Source organism: Prionailurus viverrinus, chromosome D1, assembly GCF_022837055.1.
Source record: "Prionailurus viverrinus isolate Anna chromosome D1, UM_Priviv_1.0, whole genome shotgun sequence".
Taxonomy (NCBI): Eukaryota; Metazoa; Chordata; class Mammalia; order Carnivora; family Felidae; genus Prionailurus; species Prionailurus viverrinus.
Genome location: NC_062570.1, coordinates 7051710 through 7072537, shown reverse-complemented (window position 1 = coordinate 7072537; position 20828 = coordinate 7051710). Strand labels below are relative to the sequence as shown.

General features: G+C 42.1%; 1 protein-coding gene across 8 annotated transcripts in view; it reads right to left on the bottom strand.

Moving 5' to 3' along the window:
• Positions 1-1504: 1504 nt before the first annotated feature.
• ATM (ATM serine/threonine kinase) overlaps positions 1505-20828 on the bottom strand; it is a 132239-nt gene continuing 112915 nt past the window's right edge. For 7 of the 8 annotated variants that reach the window (XM_047877193.1, XM_047877190.1, XM_047877196.1 and 4 more), the window contains 7 exons: positions 17531-17680; positions 15043-15208; positions 13602-13688; positions 12091-12205; positions 10647-10710; positions 4161-4297; positions 1505-4071 (listed from right to left, as the gene is read on the bottom strand). In XM_047877193.1, the coding sequence (XP_047733149.1) occupies positions 3888-4071; positions 4161-4297; positions 10647-10710; positions 12091-12205; positions 13602-13688; positions 15043-15208; positions 17531-17680 (903 nt within the window). In that variant the 3' untranslated portion in view covers positions 1505-3887. Of the gene's footprint in view, positions 4072-4160; positions 4298-10089; positions 10101-10646; positions 10711-12090; positions 12206-13601; positions 13689-15042; positions 15209-17530; positions 17681-20828 lie in introns of those variants that run through there. The other variant, XM_047877197.1, reaches the window with a different exon arrangement.

Below are 20828 nucleotides of genomic sequence, written 5' to 3'. Positions count from 1 at the left end.
AATATCTAAAAGAAAGTTTTTTTTTTTTTAATTTTTTTTCAACGTTTATTTTTTGGGGGACAGAGAGAGACAAGAGCATGAACGGGGGAGGGGCAGAGAGAGAGGGAGACACAGAATCGGAAACAGGCTCCAGGCTCTGAGCCATCAGCCCAGAGCCTGACGCAGGGCTCGAACTCATGGACTGCGAGATCGTGACCTGGCTGAAGTCGGACGCTTAACCGACTGCGCCACCCAGGCGCCCCTAAAAGAAAGTTCTTTAAAAAATACTAAGTTTAGAGTGTGTGGGTGGCTCAGTCGGTTGAGTGTCTGACTTCAGCTCAGGTCATGATCTTGCAATTTGTTGGTTCAAGCCCCGCATTGGGCTTTGTGCTGACAATGTAGAGCCTGCTTCAGATTCTGTCTGCCTCTCTCTCCCCCTCCCCTGCTTGTGCTCTCAAAAATAAACACTAAAAAAAATCTTTGTAATATTAAGTTCAGCAATATTTACAAAGATTTATAAGTCTACAGTGAATATTCAAACACTACATATACCACCAGGAAACATTTTGGGGTGGTTTTCAAATAACCTAACATTAAAATCTACTAGCAAAGTTAACAACCCTACTCAGAATCTGGTTTCAAAATTGTCAGTTGGAGGAGATATTTTGCTTCTAGAACTTCTCTTTTTCTTTTCTTTTTTTCTCAGCTCTAGGGTTAGAGGCTTAGGAGATACTGTGCTTCTAGAACTTAGTTTTTTCTTTTTCTTCTCAGCTCTAGGGTTAGAGGGTTAGCGTTAGTTTATGTGTCTGGTATTTTGCAGTTCAGAGACTACAGAGGGTTAGGGTTATAGTTATGGTTATGGGTTAGGGTTAGGGATTAGGTGTGTACCTGGTTATCCTGCGGTTCACAGACCACTCAAGAGACTAAAACCACAGATTTCTGCCCGGGTGAGAATAGACAGACATAGCAGCCATCCACTGAGCTGAGGCAAGGAGGGATCGGCGGCTCAAAATACTCTAAATACGTATTCAGTCGGTCCTTCTGTTTTTATGTCTACTGTCACAACCATTTTCCGAAATACTACTAATACCTAAATGGGGACTTCTCCAGGATAACTAGGCCGCTTTTCTCATAGCGTATTCAGGAAGCCACTCTTTTCACATCTACAGTTAGGTTACTTTTAGGGATCTGAGTTAGGTGTTAAGTGTTAGATTCAGGTATTAGTGTATGTACGGGCCTGAGATTTTACAGCTCAGAGACCTCCCCCAGGAATAAAACCGTAGACCGCTGCTGGGGCCAGGGGTAGGGCTAGAGGTCCCCGCAAGGACTGAGTGCGGGGCACCGGGCTGGATCTGGGTAGCTGGCTCCCCAGCTGACCTGCGTACAAGCTGCCTGTCTGCGCCAGACCCCGGGCTCTTTAAGGGTCTGCTGTGCCCGCCTCTTGCTCACCGTTGTCTCCCGGGAACTAGCACCATGCCTGGCACACAAGACAAACATCTGAATAAAATAAATGAGTCTTAGCATGTATTTTCTTTTAGAACATTTTATTCAAAAACAGGGAACAGTGCAACAGGCTTTAAGAAATACATTCAATGGTACTAAAATCAATCTACGGAAAATATATAATTTCATTAAAGTGCAATTAAAATACTTGAAATGGCATATATTTCTAGATTTTAAGTCAGTATACTAGCTTTCTACTTTCTTAAAGAATTGCCTACTGTAACTAAGAAACCCACAGCTTTTCCTATTTCCTTCATACCGTATTTCTAAGTGCATATGTTTTAAGTATATACTGTAAGGAGAGCGGGACTGACCACAGAATGAGGCAGCGCTTTCTCTCCCTTAATCTAGACACGAGTGTTCAGTCTACAATCTATTAGCCTTTCTATTGGCTTTCATTGAGCAATTGGTGACGACTAGATTCTTCTTACTTGAAAGCTTCTAAAGTCAGAGATTGTCCATTTACACTTGTACCTTCACTGTACTATATTCCGGTCTTGGACAGGTTACTTTTACTTTCTCTCAACTTCACTTTCTCCAGATGTAAACTGGGATAAAATCACTAATCTTCCAAGAGATGCTGCATATATTTCCGGTACTCAGCATGCAACAAATTGTATATTCATTTCCAGACAGTGTTCCTGTCAGAATCTTTGAGAAGCTTAATTCTACCTCCTGTGAATTAACTCTTCCTCCTACATTTGTTATCTGCAAATTTGGCAGACTGGACAAAGCCATTATAATAAGAATATGTGCAACAGGACAGAAAACTTACAGCATACCTCAAGGCACCTCGAGGCTGAAGCGTAGATTAATGTTATTCAAAGCTCTTTGTATGCATCAACTAGCACGAATTGGCCACAGTTCATTTACCTATACTGTCATCTAGCTCATAATCTCTTATTCCATCCATGAAGATTCCAAGGCTTTCATAAAGACGTAAGTTTACTACATTCCCTCGATTCACTATAGTAATAAAACTTCCTATATATACCAAATTATTCATGTAGGCAGTGTATAAGACAAAGATACGTCAAGATTAAGTTGGTTATCTGAAATGCAAAATAATCATTTCAAGATGAGTTCTCCAGAAACCTAATCTGGAAGGAACTGTTCTTAACCCTGGTCACTCAGGATTCCCACAGAGAAAGCCCAGCCGAAGCTCACCTTACAAAATCACAAGACACACGAATCAACAGTCTGCCACATACGAGATTCAACAGACCTTACAAGCGCAGGAATGTGATTAATGTAGAACTATTAGAGAGACTATAAAATAGGGATGTGTGAAATGATTAGTGACAGAAAAAGAACAGAAAAGTTAAAAACAAGTGGACGTTACAAAACAAGTAACAGATCTGACGAATGATTCAGAGCTAAGAATGAAAAATTATTCCTGAAAAAAGAAACCCGATGAATGATCTAAAAAGGAGATTATGCATGCTAACAAGAGAATTCATAAACTAGAAAAGGGATACAAGTCATCAGAGAAAGAGAAAAGAGCACAGAAGGGTTTCAAAGATGAAGAGAATAGAATGAGAAGGGCCAGTATACATTTTTAAAAAGAGAAACGATACCGTGTCTTTGAAATCTGTTCTCCATAACGTAACAACTTCACAATCTAGTAACGCTGAGGAATCTTCCTACTGAAAACCCAAATATGTTTCTTAAGTACTAATTTGCTTTTAACGTTGATTATATTTTTTTCAATTTACTTATTTTTGAGAGAGAGAGCGTGCACGCAAATGGGCGAAGGGCAGAGAGAGAGGGAGACAGAGAATCTGAAGCCAACTCTATGCTCTGAGCTGTCAGCAAAAAGCCCAACGCTGAGTTCAAACTCACAAACTGTGAGATCACAGCCTGAGCGGAAGTCAACGCTTAACGAAGTGAGCCACCCAGGTGCCCCTCAACATTGCTTAATTTTATTGTAGCTTTACTATGATATATAAACGGTTACAATTGTAAAAGTTTTTTCCCTTTATAAATATCAAATAACTTATTCATACATAATACCTGAGAAACAAGTTTTAATTAAAAGCTACCTCAAACCTAGCAGTTTTATTTCCTCTAATTCACTGTCAGTTATGTTCCTGCCCTTAAGCTGAAGCAGAAGTCAGTGGTTCTACTGTGAACAACACAAGTATGTACTTGGGAAGAAAAAATACATGTTCAGCCCAGAAGTACAGCATGAACGACACTTCTAAAATGTGAGAGAAGAGATTTTCGTGGAGACTGTCGAGGCATCTTCTGGTGACCAAGGCAAGTATTAAACATTTTTAAAAAACACAGTACACAGTTCATTTGGTTGTACATTAACGCCTATTCCAAGTACGCCGGCTGCGTTAAAAATGAAGGCTGCGATGTCATTTCTAAAGGCTGAACCGCAGGGCGAGGCACGTGCTGCCTCACACCCACGCTTTCCATCCCGGGAAGAGCCGGCTGAGGTTCTTGGGGTCCATGGCCTGCTGTATGAGCAGATTCACCTGCCCCCTGACGCTGAGCACGGTTCCTTCCTCCACCCCTTTCAGTTTCTCTTGGAGCCGCATCAGGACGCGTTCGGCCACTTTGTTCAAACTCTGGTCGATGTCACTAAGGACAAACACAGAGGCTGCATGAGGCGGAGCGGGTTAAAGGGCCTTGGGAAGAGGAGGGTCTGAGCAGGCGACAGCAGGGCTCACCCGAGACCGCGTCTGCACTCCTGGTCGTCCGCACTGGGAGTGGAGTGGAGCTCCGCGTCGTCCTCCGGCCTCTGCTGTAAATACAGAGCTTTCAAAGGATTCATGGTCCAGTCAAAGAGGGGATCGTACAGGAGGACCTAGGCAGGGAGAAGAACAATGTGAATCTGGACGTGTATTTAGACACAGAAGAACCCGCGTGATAGAGGTAACGGAGGTCAAATGCATAGAGGTAACGGAGGTCAAATGCTAGGCGGAGGGATGGAGGGGGGTGGAATGGGCCAGCCTATGGCAGGCACCCCCCACCTCCTTGTGGAGGAGACCATGCGAGCACAATGCTCTGGGCTTCTCATCCCCCCAAACCATTCTTCTTGTGTAGGAGTGCCGACCTCCCCCCACCTGGAAACTGCTCTATTCAAGAGATAAGGACTAGTCACTTTCCTCCTCCTCTCTCCTCCTCACTGCTATGGTCCTGGGCAAGGGCACCTGCTCTGCCCACCCCAGCTCCCCTCGGGCTGGACCCAGGCAGAGGTTAGGTGTGGGATGATTTTATCTGTACTAACCCAAACATTTTGATTTCTACCTTATTCTTAAGGCTTTTTCCTTTTCTCTCCATAAGTTTCAAATTTGGAGAAAAGAAAGGGTATACTTTATTGAAAAGTCCTCAAAACCGAAGGTCTAGTGCAGTGTGGAGACAGATCTGTGTAGCAGAATTTGAAAACCAAAACAACTGGCATGGCCAGAGCAAGGGACTTTAGGTCTTAAATTTTAGTAAATGAGGTCATGAGAGATTTTTGACCTTGGCAATGTAGAACAGCTAACTGCCCCTGCTGTTTATAAGCACGGACTTTTTTTTTTTTTTTTTTTTTTTTTTTTTTAATACTCCTTAGCAAAAATGCTTACCACACAGGTCTTAATAAGTGCAAACTCATTTCCAGGGATGATGACTACAGAACCGTACCATTTTTTTGCTGCTTCGTGTTTTCTCAGTTCTGTGGGCTGCGACTATAAATTGCCTTTAGCGTTACATGTTCAATTCCAAGACATGTACTGATTCAGCAGTACCAAAATTGGCTCATCCATTTCATGCTTTCCACTGTTTTAAGCAACCCCCACAGCCATTAAAAACCATAGGGGCACCGACTCTGAATATATGTGGTTTGTCTGCAAGTTCGAGGATTCCTGTGTGACATTAAGTTGGGCATTGACACGCTGTAGAGCTGAGGCATCCAAACCAGATTCACCCACACAAGGGAGGTACATTTTTTAAAATTCCAGTATAGTTAAAACACAGTGTAAGATTAGTTTCAGGTGTAGGATACAGATATTCAATACTTGTATACATCACCCTTTGCTCATCACAAGTGTTCTCATTCATCCCCATCCCCCCACCCACTCACCTCCCTGCTGGTGACCATCAGTGTGTTCTCTACAGTTAAGAGTCTATTTCTTGGTTTGCCTGTTTCTTTTTTTTCCCCCCTTTGCTCATGTTTCCTAAATTCCATATGGTATTTGTCTTTCTCTGAATAATTTTGCTTAGAATATACACTCTAGCTCCATCCATGTTATTGCAAATGGCAAAATTTTATTTTTTTATAGCCACGTAATATTCCACTGTATATATACATCACTTCTTTATTCATTCATCTACTGATGGATGTTTGGGCTGTTTCCGTAATCTGGCTATTGTAAATAATGCTGCTGTAAACATAGGGGCGCATGTATCCCTTTGAATTAGTGCGTTTTTTTAGGTAAATACCCAGTAGTGCAACTACTGGATCATAGGGTGGCTCTTTTTTTAACTTTTTGAGGAAACTCCATAGTGTTTTCCAGAGTGGCTGTACCACTTTGCATTCCCACCAACGGTGCAAGAGGGTTCCTTCCCCCTTTCTCTGCATCCTTGCCAACATCTACTGGTGATTTTACCATTCTGACAGGTGAGAGGTGATATTTTATTGGGGTTCTGATTTGCATTTCCCTAATGATGAGTGATGTTGAGCATCTTCTCGTGTGTCTGTTAGCCATCTGGATGTCTTCTCTGGGAAAATGTCTATTCGTGTCTTCTGTCCATTTTTTAATTGGGTTATTTGGTTTTTGGGTATTGAGTTTTATCAGCTCTTTATATATTTTAGATACTAACCCTTTATCAGATATGTCATTTACAAATATCTTCTCCCATTTAGTGGGTTGCCTTTTAGTTTTGTTGATTGTTTCCTTCACTGTGCAGAAGCTTTTTACTTTGACGAAGTCCCAACAGTTTATTATTTTTACATTTGTTTTCCTTGCCTCAGGAGACGTATCTAGAAAAAAAGTTGCTATGGCCATTGTCAAAGGAGTTACTACCTGTGTTCTCTTCTAGGATTTTTTTTATGGTTTCAGGTCTCACAGGTTTTTAACCCATTTTGAATTTGTTTTGTGTATGGTGTAAGAAAAGGGGTCCCGTTTCTTTCTTTTGCATATTGCTGTCCCGTTTTCCCAACACCATTTGTTGGAGAGACATTCTTTTACCCGTTTTATATCCTTTCTGACTCTGTCAAAGATTAATTACCATATAACTGTGGATTTATATCTGGGTTTTCTATTCTGTTCCATTGGCCTATGTGTCTACTGTTGTGCCAGTACCATACTGTTTTGATTACTACTGCTCTGTAATGGAACTTCCAAGCCTGGAATTGTGATGCCCCCAGCTTTGCTTTTCTAAGACTGCTTTGGCTATTTGGGGTCTTTTGTGGTTCCATAAGAATTTTAGGACTGTTTCTTCTAGCTCTGTGAAAATTGCTGGTGATTTATTAAACGTGTAGATTGCCTTGGGCAATATAGACATTTTAACAGCATCTGTTCTTCTCATACATAAGCACAGAATGTCTTCTTCTCTCCTTGTGTCATCTTCATTTCTTTCATCAGTGTTTTATAGTTTCCAGAGCACAGCTCTTTCACCTCTTTGGTTAGGCTAATTCCTAGGTGTCTTATTTTTGATACAATTATAAAGGGGATTGTTTTCTTAATTTCGCTTTCTGCTGCTTCCTTATTAGTGTATAGAAATGCAACAGATTTCTGCACATTGATTCTATATACTGTGTGTTTACTGAATTCATTTATCAGTTCTAGTCATTTCTGGGGGAATATTTTAGGGTTATTATCTTTCTTGGCACCATGTCACCTGCAAATACTGAGTTTTACTTCTTCCTTACCAATTTGAATGTCTTTTCTTTCTTGTTGTTGTCTGACTGCCATGGCTAGGACTTCTAGTGCTGTGTCGAATAAAAGTGGTGAGAGGGGCCATCCTCATCTTGTTCCTGATCTTATTAGGGGGAAAGCTCTCAGTTTCTCACTATTGAATATGATGTTTCCTGTAGGTTTTTCACATAAGGCCTTTATTATGTTAAGGTATGTTCCCTCTACACCTGCTTTATTGAGGGCTTTTATGATGAATGGATGTTGTACTGTGTCAAATGCTTTTTTCTGTGCCAACTAAAATTATCATGTGGTTTTTCCTTTTATTGATGTGAGGCATCATGTTGATTAATTTGCGAAAACCGAACCTACATCTACATCTGTTTGTCAGAGATACTGGCCTGTAGTTCTTTTTATGGTGTCTTTATCAGGGTGATACTGGCCTCATTGAATGAATCTGGAAGTTTTCCTTCCTCTTCTATTTTTTGGAATAGTTTGAACAGAATAGGTATTAACTCTTCTTTAAATTAACAGTCTTTAAATGTTTGGTTGAAATTGTCGGTGAAGCTGTCTGGTACTAGACTTCTGTTTGAGTCGATAATCAAAAAATCCCAACAATTTCATTGCCGGTAATCAGTCTGTCCAATTTTTAAATTTCTTCCTGCTTCAGTTTTGGTAGGTTATGTTCCTAGGAATTTATCCATTTCTTCCAGGTTGTCTAATTTGTCTAATAGTTTTTCATAATAATTCTCTTATAATTCGTTGTCTTTTTTTTTTTTTTTTAAGTAGGCTTCATGTGCAGCGTGAGCCCAACGTGGGGCTTCAACTCAAAACCCTGAGATCAAGACCTGAGCTGAAATAGAGTCGGATGCTCAACCAGCTCAGCCACCCAGGTGCCCCCAATTGTTTGTATTTCTGTAGTGTTGGTTATTTCTCCTCTTTGATTTGTGATCTTGTTTGAGCCCCCCCCCTTTTTTTTTTAAATGAGTCTGGCTAGAGTTTTATCAATTTTATTGATCTTTTTAAAGAAATAGCTCCTGGTTTCATTGATCTGTTCTCTTGTTTTCCGTAGTTGCTATTATCATTTATTTCTGCTCTAATCTTTATTTCCTTTCCCCTGCTGGTTTTAGGTTTTGTTTGTTGTTTTTTTCTAGCTCCTTCAGATGCAAATTTAGGTTGTTTGAGATTTTGAGGTATTTGAGTATTGCTATATACTTCCCTCTTAGAACTGCCTTTGCTGCATCCCAAAGATTTTGGACCATTGTGTTTTCTTTTGTTTCTTTGATCTCTTGGTTGACCCATTCATTCCTTAGTTACTTAATGTCCATGTATTTGTGGTCTTTCCAGATTTGGGGGTGGGTGGGTGGATTGACTTCTAGTATCCTAGGCCAGAAAAGATGGATGGTATGACTTCAGTCTTTTTTAATTTCTTAAAAAAGAAATTTGTGGCGTAATATATGATCTGTTCTGGAGAATGTCCCATGTGCACTTGAAGAGGATGTGTAATCTGTTTTAGGATGGAATTTTTGGATATATCGGTTTAAATCCATCTGGTCCAGTCGGTCATTCAAAGCCACTACTTCCTTGTTGATTTTCTGTTTGGATAATCAGTGTGAATGGGATGTTTAAAGTCTCCTTCTGTTATTGTATTACTGTTGATTAGTTCCTTTATGTTTGTCATTAACTGTTTTACGTATTTTGGTGCTCCCTGTTATGTGCATGCTTACAATTATTGTATCTTCTTGTTGGACTGTCCCCTTTATTATTATATGGTGTCCTTCTTGGTCTGTTCTTACAGTCTTTGTTTCAGAGGCCATTTTGTCCGATAGAAGTATTGCTACTTCTGCTTTCTCCTGACATCCATTTGCGTGATAAATGTTTCTGCACCCCCTCGCTTTCAGTCTGCTTGTGTCTGTCTTTAGGTCTGCAATGAGTTTCTTGTAGGCAACATATAGATGGGTCTTTTTTTTAAATCTACTCTGTCACCCTCTGTCTTTTGATTGGAGCATTTAGTCCATTTATATTCAAAGTAATTACTGACAGATATGGAATTGCTATTTTGTTATTTGTTTTGTGTTGTTTTTGTGGTTTTTCTCTGATCCTTCTCCTGCTCTTTCATGGTTTGCTGACTTTCTTTAGTAATTATAATTGGATTCTTTTCTATTCTTTGCATATCTATTAGACTTTTTTGATTTGTGGTGACAATTAGGCTTATATATAATATTTTCATATAGCAGTCTATCTGAAATTGATGGTTGCTTAAGTTTGAACCCATAGGGAGGTACATTTTATTAATCAACCAAAAGAAATGGAGGCTTCTACTATTATAAAAAGCCTGTAAGTTCTTCTTGGGTTGAAGAAACAAATTATTTCAAACTCTAGGGCTTCTGTTGGAGTCACAGTTGCCAACTCTGAAATCAAGGAGGAACCAGAGTATTTCAAAAATTGACTTTAGTCTTACTATCAGAATGGAACACAATAAAGGGACACAGCCTGATTAAGCTAGAATAGGGTTTCTCAATCTCAGCATTACTGACATTATCGGGCTGAACGCTTTGTTGTGGGGGTGTCCTGTGCACTGAAGCCTCGACCCAGTACAGGTTGATAGCTCATAAAAACCACAAATGTTCCCGCCCTATCCCCAGAAGTATGGTTTGAGTATGGTCAGCCTCAACATTTTTTTAAAAGGAGTGCAGGTGATCCTAAAGTACAGCCGGTCCGGCACCACCAGGTAAAGGAATAAAAGCTGAAGACTCTAAGTAAGGGAGGCTCGCCTATACTCTGGCCCCCACGTTGCCTTGTGGAGGAGACACTACTACCTCTTGCTCCACACACCCTTCTCGCCAGCATGGTGAGTGCCTGCTCTAGGTACACAATTTTGTCCTGGGTAGAGCTGGTGTCACAGGCACTGGAAATCTGCTTTCCTTCCTTCCCTTTCTGCCTGATCAACATGAGTCAGTGACTAAATGGTTCTGAACCTGGGCAGGGAAAAGGAGATACAACTTACTAATTTCTCTTAAAACTCCAACGGAAACCATTCTGAAAACAAGTAATGCCATAGGAGAGATCTAAGACATCAAAGTGCTGATTTATGAATTAAAGACTAGAGATTACTTATACTGCTGTAAAATGCCCAGAAATTTGAGAGGACTGGAGGCATTTCTAAACCATGATTTACTCATTTATGCATCCCACCCCCCTCCTGCTGCCCGGCATCTTCCCACCACATAAAAATGAAGCACCGATCCTCAAACCAGTCACCTTCTAACAAGATCCACAGTCTCTCAACAGAGATTTCCTTAGAATCCGCCTTACCTCCACGATGGTCAACAGGGTTTCCTGAGAGCTTCTCATAACCTCCATGGTTTTCTCACAGCATCTACAAACACGTTATAAATAGGGATTTTGTTACACAACACTGTTTCCAACATAACTTCATCTGTGTACATTCACGTATACCGTGCTGAGATTATTCTTGTTAATAATTCCTAAATTAGTATCTCAAAGAGCAGAGTACTGGGCAGACTGTTTTCAGTAAATGTTTTTGAAAGGAATAGAAGTATGTAGGTGAACGTAAGCTAAGCATTATACGGATAACACAGTACTACTATGAAACATTTCTCTGTCCTTGATTATTGTGGTAATTTTTAGCTCTAAATTTTAACGAGAATCTACTCTATTAAAAGCGGAGTACATGGCCCAATGCTGGGAAAACTATGGGGAACTGCGACGTGCTCTCAGCAGGAACTGGTACATCAGACACTCCTTCAGCACAGGTTATAGGCCCGACAATGAGCGCCCAACGGAGTTCTGGGCAATAACAAGAGATTTCACTGGGGCAGAGAGAGTTCACTGGGACAGGGGCTTTAAAGGTGGAGGCTACTGCTTCCAGAGGGGGCTAGGAAGGAGGTTAATATGTCCTGTGAGGTGAGGTCCCGGATGGTCAGAAGGAAGGGAGAAACTATTACTCTTTCTATCTCAGCTTTCTCCTTTCTACCAATAAAGCACTGGAACATAATTTAGCAGTGAATTCTATGATCTACAGAAATCAATCATCCAAATAATTTTGACACCAAAAGCCATCTGCTTTACCTATCTTTTTAAACACCTTTTGCGGGAGGCAGGCAGGGGATGGGCTACATGGGCAATGGGGACCAAGGAGGCCACCTGTGATGAGCACTGGGTGTTGTAAGTGATGAATCACTGAATTCTAGTCCTGAAACCCATACTACACTATGTGTTAACTAGAATTAAATAAAAACTTTAAAAAAAAAAAACGATTATGTTTAATGTTAAGGGATTATAAGTAAAATTCTGTTTCTCTCAAAAAAACCCAAAAAACAGGCCGGTGGTCACCAGAGGTGGTAGGTGGGGGAAGGGACAGGGAGGAAGGTGGCGAAAGGTACAAACTCCCAGGTAGAAGACAAGTACTAGACACGGCAAGTACGACAGGAGGACACCAGTTAACACTCTGGTTCACCCTCGAACACAGCTGTGTGATGAGAGGGAGTCTTAAGAGTCATAACAAACTTTTTTTGTCTTTTTCTGTTCTTCTTCGCTTTTTATAGTATTGATATGGGATGATGGATGTTAGCCAAAGCTACTGTGATCATTCTGATCATTCTATATATATATATATATATATATATATATATATATAAATCAAACCATCATGCCGTGTGCCTTAGACTTCTACAGTGATGGATGTCAGTTATTGTTTAATACAACTGGGGAGAAAAAGAAATAAATACACACTTACCTTCTGAAGACCCCTTCAACACCAGTAATGCCCATCCCATCCACAATATCTCTGGTGAGTCTGAAAGGAACCGTCTCAGGAGTAGGCAGGATTTTACCCTGTTCAAAAGCGACTCCTAAAGTCAACAGTACAGCAGCGTTAGGAGCTTCCCTCCTCCCGTGTGGCACGTGAGCTGCGCATACACCCCAAATAATCTGTCACCGACAGTCCAGCGCACCAGAACCCACAGTGGTTTATTCTCTTTCTGCTCTGTTTGCCTAGGAGGTGCACCTCAGACTGAAAAAGCGTAACTACTCTAGACATTAGAGAAGTTCCAGATTAAACAGTGATTTTTTTTTAAATGAAATAATGATGGATAAGATTTAAAATGCAAAACATACTATGTATGTAATCTTAATTTATATTTCTTTATTTAAATATACACAGGGGGACCTGGGTGGCTCAATCGGTTAAGTGTACAACTTTTTTTTAATTTTTTAATGTTTTATTTATTTTTGAGAGAGAGAGAGCGTGCGAGCAGGGGAGGGGCAGAGAGAGAGGGAAACACAGAACCTGAAGTAGGCTCCAGGCTCTGAGCTGTCAGCACAGAGCCCGACACGGGGCTCGAACTCACGGACTGTGAGATCCTGGCCTGAGCTGAAGTCAGATGCTTAACCGACTGAGCCACCCAGGCACCCCTAAAGTTTTTATTCTGAGACAGCTATAGATTCATATTCAGTTGTAAGATACAATACACAAAATACAAAATTTCTCGTATACCTTTTATCCACTTTCCCCCAATGGAACAGCTTACAAAACTATATAGTACAGTATCACAACCAGGATACTAACATTGATCGAATCAAGACACAGAGTATTTCCATCACCACAAGGATCCCTCGTACTGGCCCTTTTATAGCCACCCACATCCTCCCGCGGCCTATCACCGCCCACCCGCCCACCCTGTGCTTCCAGCAATCACTACTCTTTCGTAATAAATGCATTCTGGGGAAAACCATATAATATCCTTGATCTCCTCTATTCTAATGGAAATCAGCCTTACTCTCTCTTGGCAAACCACTTATGTGGCTACTACAGACCTTGTAATTTCCTAAGACTACACCCTTTTACAAATCTTAAATTCCACACTAAGTGAAATCTTTTCTTTCCCCTTGTCTACCTCTGCAGCTGCTCAGCGACATGCGGCCTTCACTCGGCCATATTTGGTGTCTCACCATTCCCGCAAACTCGTCTTCATTCTTCACCCCTCTGTATTTGCTCTCTCTCCTGTCCGGATGATCCTTGCTCCCTCACTCTAAGACCTGCCTTAAATGTCCTGTTCTAGAAGAACCCCCCGTTACGCCAGCAGTCAGCCAGTCCCTCCTGCACATGCTGATGCTATCTGAAACATCTCCTGCTGTGGTGTATCTATCTCCTTCTCACCTGTAATAAGCTGGGGGCAAACATCATTTCTTATGACACCGTATTTGTTAAACAGAATAAAGACGCATTTCTCATCTTTCACTACTTACCTAAATCTATGTGTACGAGCTCTGCGGACTGCTCATTTATCAAGATGTTCTGTACGTGTCTATCACCAAGTCCAAGTATGTAACCGACTGGGAGAAAAAACAACCTGAGATCACTGGTATCTATTTCTAGAACACATTTAGCCACAATGTCAACTAATACCACCACCACATGACTTTTTAGTGTAGAACATTTAGCCTAAAGGCAGATATGTATATAACTTGCCACTTTGTGTTTTAAGTCAAGTCTTGCCAGCTATTTTCATTTATACTGCATTTTACAAATCCTAGATGATGTGTTTAAAAAAACAAAAAGCTTTCCCTTTACAAATAAGTATACATCTAAAAATATTAGTACATACTTCCAAAATTAGTGTGGTTAAAGTCGAGACCCATTATGTGGCAAGGTCAAAGCAGTATTATATGCATTCGAATATTTTACTCAGTATACTTTTAAAGTGAGAAGCCTATGGGTAAATTCTTCATTCCTCAGTGAAACTTTCTCCCCTGTGATGAATTACATTTCACACAAATTAATCATTAATTCATTTCATCAGATATCTATCCAGGAAAAACTGCATTTCTGTTTTTAACATAGATGATGGCATGCACGAATGCTTTTAATCCAATGAAAAACACCGTGCGGTATTGCGGAAGCAGTGAATAGGGAGTCAGGAGGCTTGTATGTATAGCCACATTAACTGGCTCTACTTTCTTGTTTATAAACTAAATTAGCTGAATCAGATTAGAGATTCTCAGTGTGGAAAAGAAGAGGGTTTTGTATTGCCTAGAACTTTTTCAAAACGTACATGCCCTGCCCTCCTGGAGTGTGGTACCTAAGTGTTGGAGGAATGGTCTTTATTACTTTAAAATCAATAGATTAAGAAATCTCTGGTGTTCAACATGAGTTTTCACAGTTTAGGATTTTATTAATTGCCCTATCTAGCTATTCCAATCTCTTACCAATTAAAAAAAAAAAAAAAAAAAACAAAGCCAAAATACGCATTTGTGGCATATTTAAATATATACCATGATTTCTAATGCAAAAATAAAATTCTATTAAGCAGATTCAATTACTGCGTGATATTAGAGATTCTGTACAGAACAACAACAATAATTAAAGGAGACAAGTTAAATATAGTTATTATGGGTTTTATGATTTTCCAAAGAAAATGTGAGAAAACAGTGTATCGAGGGAAGGGAAAATACACCATATGCACTATGCAACAAAGAGGAATGACCAGCCTGGTCTCTCTTCCTTAGAGGAGAGGAAGCCTTCTGCGCAAAAGCTCGCAGGAGCTACACTTAGAAGCTGAGAATCAGGGTGAACCAGAAACGAGATCTCACGATGAGGATTGCCCAGCTGACAGCCACCACCACGGCCGCCCCCCTGGAGCTCAGAAAGCACGAGTGCTGCATCTGCCCGAGTGTGTGAGAAGCTTACCGATAGAAGAAGTAGCCACACTGCGCGTGTAAGCCAGTCGTTTCTCGAACCAGACAGCCGGGTCCAAGAATTTTTCCATGCAGAAGTAACGGAAAACCGGTTGAAAATTTTGGCAGATATCCGTGAAGGTTTTGTATTTCTCTTCGAAAGACTTCTTTTGTACATCCTTTTGAAAGACCCAACATAAAACTTTCTCAACGCTGTGTTCAACTACTTTCAACACCTACTCGGAGTTCTCGATAGAACCTAGTTCGACAGACGCAGAGGCGACGAAGAGGTGAACGAGGCATCACCTCCGCCACCGGCAGCTGCCAGTCTGCTCAGGGAAACAATTACAAGTCAGAATCCCTTTAGGGTTCACGTGTCAATCTCGGGGGACACCAACAGTGGCTGTTCTTCTCTTAATTCAGTTCTAAAATGTATGTGGACATATACACAAAAAAGCCAGAGGCAGCTCTAGCCTCACAGCACCAGGGTCAACAGGAAACAGGAAGAACGGAAGCGTCACCGATGGACGGCAAAGCAGCTCACGTGTTTCGGATCTGTCCTCCGAGACCTTCTGCTGGTGCTTCGTCCTTCCCTGAAGCAAAGCTTATCTAGTTCAGTGGGCCCAACTCGCAGCTCCATGCTGACGAACCGAATCTGCGTCTCTGGCCCCGTGTCTTTATTAAGCTCCAGCTCGATGTGCTTCTCCAGCGGCTCACTCCACATGTGCGCGGGGAGCACTTCCAAACCCAAACCTCTTCCCCGTCTCAGCCTCGGCAAACCTCAGCCACTTCCTCTCTCCTTCCACCCCCTCACCAGAAAACCGGGTGCCTCTAATGACTCTCTTCCCCAAACCCACTTCTAGTGAGCAACCAAATCCCATCAGTTCTGCCTCCTTACTGTTTCTGGTATGTTCCCCCATTCTCCGTTCCTCTGGTTATTAGTCTTAATTCAGGACCCCTGTGTCATGCTTCTCGTCAGCTTCTCAAAAATGTAGCCCACGGTGCCGCCAGAGTCGTTTCTCTAAAATGCAAATGTGGTACCAGCACCTTCTCGAGGGTTCTCTACTGCCCACAGGATAACGTGCAAATTTCCCAGCATTTCACGAAGGAACCTTCCATTTTCTGACAACTATTGCTGCAAGTCTCACGTACATCTCCTCCTCAAAGACGAGGCCTAAGCAGTCTCTAACTGCCTCTCCGTGCCCCCTCTTGCCCTTTGACTGTGTGCTCCTTCTGCTTAGAAAACCAGCTCGGGCAGTAATCTCAGCTCAAAGGCCACTCCTCCATGAAGCCCTCCAGAATTTGACCCCACCCCTGTCTGTCTCAGGTAGAGCTGCCCACCTCCCGCCCTGCGAGGCGCCGTGGACAGCCTTCCGTGACAGCGCCCGTAGAGCTCTATCACACACCTCACGTGTCTATAGAACAGCACAATGAAAGGAAAAGCAAAGGACTTTAGAGCTGGACAGACAAGAGTCACATCCTTGCTCCACCATTTATTGCTCACTGACCGCGGGCAGGTTACATTTCTGAACTTCCTCTCATTTTAAAATGGGAGACGTGCGTCCGACTTCAGCCAGGTCACGATCTTGCAGTCTGTGAGTTCTAGCCCCGCGTCGGGCTCTGGGCTGATGGCTCAGAGCCTGGAGCCTGCTTCCGATTCTGTGTCTCCCTCTCTCTCTGCCCCTCCCCTGTTCATGCTCTGTCTCTCTCTGTCCCAAAAATAAATAAATAAATAAATAAATAAATAAATAAAATAAATAAAAAAATAAATAAAATAAATAAAATGGGAGACGTATGATGATGATTAGTCCTAACGTCTGTGACGTGTCAGCACAGTTGCTGGGAGACAGGGGGCATTCAGTAAATGTTGCTGTCTGGCTGAATGACCGTCAGGCCAGATGGCGTCTTGTGGCTCGTGTCTTTAAAGGTCTATCGGTTTCATATAAAAATTACTTCAGGGGCGCCTGGGTGGCGCAGTTGGTTAAGCGTCCGACTTCAGCCAGGTCACGATCTCTCGGTCCGAGAGTTCGAGCCCCGCGTCAGGCTCTGGGCTGATGGCTCGGAGCCTGGAGCCTGTTTCCGATTCTGTGTCTCCCTCTCTCTCTGCCCCTCCCCCGTTCATGCTCTGTCTCTCTCTGTTCCCAAAATAAATAAACGTTGAAAAAAAAAAATGAAAAAAAAAATTACTTCATAACCTGTTTTTGGCTTTAGTCAGCGCTTGAATCAGCTCACCCCAAACTGGAAGCAAATTAGCATTCCACTGAATGTGAAATCTCTCATCAGACCAAGGCTGACACTTTATATAGTTGAACAACTTTCACTTTTCACTCACACAAACTTCCATTCCGGTAAGCCCACTTTCTCTTACTTCGTATCATTAACCTTAGTATCGTTAGCCGATGAAATTAAAATATTCTGTACTCAGTAACATTCGGTAACTGCCAGCTTTAATAAGCTATTAAATAATCTTGCAATGATTCGTACTTCTGAGTGTCACTCACCATCATTTTCTTTTGGCACTGAAGGGCGCTGAAATCCTTCGGCCTGTATCGCTTATGAGCGCCATTCTCGTTGTTAACAAGAAATTCACCGATAGGGACGGTTCCCGTGCACCATTCGAGAACTCCACTTCGCTGGGAAAGCGGAACCACCTGAGTCCCAGATTAGATACATTTTGATTATGCAAAGGTATCGCCGGGCACGCGGCGGTCACTCAACCCTCAGAGTCCGCACGAAGCAGCTCTTCAGGTGGGACCGCTATTTCCCTGTCCAAAGGAGACAAAACTCCTTGGAGGAAAATAAACTTATACTCCAAGAACACGATTTTCCAGCCCGCCGCGTGGACTCCTGAGGGCCTGCTCCTCTCTCAAGCTCCAGGATTTGCTGAGGCCGGTCCTGCTAACTATACTTTCCTGCATCGTCTGTGACGCAACGGTTTGCTCCATTTAGCAGGGAGCTGCCTGCTTTCCTTCTACTTAATAGCAAACAAATTTAAGCAATGTCACTTTGAAAAATACTGAATATAAATCTTAATACTTTGATCATTACAAGTACATATATTCTTGCTTTGTAGTCTTGTTAGCTACACCAAGAGGAAATCTATTCCTGAACATGAAATGAGCAATTTTACTGCAAAGATTAGAAATTATGACACATGTAGAGATACGTAAAGTACAGAAAATGATACAAACATCCTTTTACCCACTAATCAGGTTTCTCAAATCTAAAGATTTTCTCCTATGTGCTGCAGAGAGGAAGCTCCCCTTGAACCCCTCACTGGTCCCATGCCGTCTGCCACCAATAACTTTATCGTGTTCATGTATTTTCTGCTATATTTTTATTTCAAAGCAATGTATGCATAAATAGTTGTAAGCTTTAAGTGAAGGAGTATTATACTCGGTGAATGGGCCTGCAATTTGTTTTTTTCTCACTCAACACTATTTTACCATTAGTTGTGTGAGTACATGTAACTAAATCGTTTAACAAACATACACTGCAGAAGTACACCATAATTATCCACTTGCTGCAATCTGCATATTAATTAAGATTACATTCTGTCCACATTCCCCTGAAGTGTTGCTACAATGCCCTAGCGTACTGGTTGGTGACAGTATCTCAGTGTCTCCCGGGTACGTGCATACCTGGGAATCCAATACGTGGGTCACAGGGGATGTGCATCTTAATTTAGTTAACCAGATACTGCCAAATAACTACCCAGAGTGCTTATGCCAATCTATATACCCAGAAGTAGAGTTCATTCCACGACCTTCCCGACACAAAGTACTGTTAAGACTTTTATTTTAATTGTGCTAATCTGGGGCACCTGGGTGTCTCAGTTGGTTAAGTATCCAGCCTGGGCCCGGGTCATGATCTCACAGTTTGTGAGTTCAAGCCCCGAGTTGAGCTCTGTGCTGACAGCTCAGAGTCTGCTGCCTGCTTCGGATTCTGTGTCTCCCTCTCTCTCTGCCCCTCCCCAACCCATGCTTGCTGTCTGTCAAAAACAAACTTAAAAAATAAATAAATGAACTGTGCCAATCTGAGACTGGTAAAATGGTAGCTCACTGTGGTTTCAATTTGTATTTTCAGATTCCCAGTAAGGCTGAGTAAAATTTGGCAGGCTTATTGGTCACTCAAGTATTTTCCTCTTGTGACTTGTCTGTATTCTTTACCGGTTTTCCTACAGACATGTTAGTCTTTTTATAACTGGTTTTTAAGAGCTGTTTATATGTTCTGTATATAAATCCCTTGTTATTAATATTACAACAATTTTTTGTTACTATAATATCCTTAAAGTCATTTTTCTCAGTTGGCCACTTGTCTTCATAGAATATTTGATTCTATAAAGGTCTTACTTTAATGTGCTCAAATAGGCTGCACTGTACTGTTTTATGGTTTGTGTCTTTAATTTACTACGTGTGTTGAGGGTCTGTTCTGTGCTCACTGGTGCCCACGTGCAAGAGAGGGGCACGTGAGGTAGACGAGGACCATGCTGTCCGACAGATTCACGCCGGCGATGGAACATATGCGCTCACAGACATGTAATGATGCCAGAGAACAAGGACGAAAGAATGAAACAGGCACTGAAAATAGTGAGTAAGAGACATCTGGTCAGAGAAGGGCTCCACGAGAAGGTGACCGGAGAGAACCTGAATGACATGAGGGAGGGAGGCATGAGCTGAGGGAAGAGCATTCCAGGCAGAGGGGAACAGGGAAGCCCTGAGCTCAAACAAAACTGGTGCCTGTGAACAAGAGAGAGTGGGAAGACCAGGTGGGCCCAGGGGAGGTGACGCCATCACGAGGAAGAAGTGAGGGATGAGGGTGGGAGAGGGGCAGATAAAGGTGGAAAGGGAGCAGGAGAGGCAAACCCCTTTCCTTCAGGGACAATGTGAAGTCATCTGGAGTTCCAAGCAGGAAACGGACATACCGATTCAGTCTTGGACTCTTTAAACAGATCATTCTAGCGGTTGTGAGAAAACCGCTAGCTTTGTGGGGCCGAGGCCAGAAGTAGGGGCTTAGCCAGACGCCACTGAAGAGATGTGAGTGCAGGGCGGACTGCCAGACGTGTAAAAAGTGGGTCGAATGAAAGCGGACGGGTAAGGAAGTGCTGATGGAACAGATGTTAGATATGAGAGATGGGAGGGGTTAGTATGCTGAATATTTGGTGATATTTAGAAATTACTGCTAACTCTCCTAGGATGACACTACTGTGGTTCTCTTTTCCTTTTTTTTTTTTAATTTTTTTTTTAACATTTATTTATTTTTGAGACAGAGACAGAGCATGAACGGGGGAGGGGCAGAGAGAGAGGGAGACACAGAATCGGAAACAGGCTCCAGGCTCTGAGCCATCAGCCCAGAGCCCGACGCGGGGCTCAAACTCACGGACCTCGAGATCGTGACCTGAGCTGAAGTCGGACGCTTAACCGACTGAGCCACCCAGGCGCCCCTTTCTTTTCCTTTTTTAAAGAGACATCTAACTACACATTGAAATAAACGTTTACAGATGAAATGATATGACATTTTGCTTCAAAATATAATTATCAGAGAGGAGGGAATGGGTGGAAGAAGAAATGAAACAAAATTATCCGTGAGTTGACCACTACTGATCACTGAGTGATGGTACAAGGGAATTCACTACAGTATTCTATCTACTTTTCTATATGTTTGAAATTTCTAGCAGTATTAAAAGTAAAAAGGAAACTGCACCTCCAGGATATGGACGGAGGACCGGGGTGAACTCAGGTCCCGCTGAGCTGAGGAAAAGCAGTTGTGTTTGGCTTGGGTGTTGGGGGGTGGAGATAT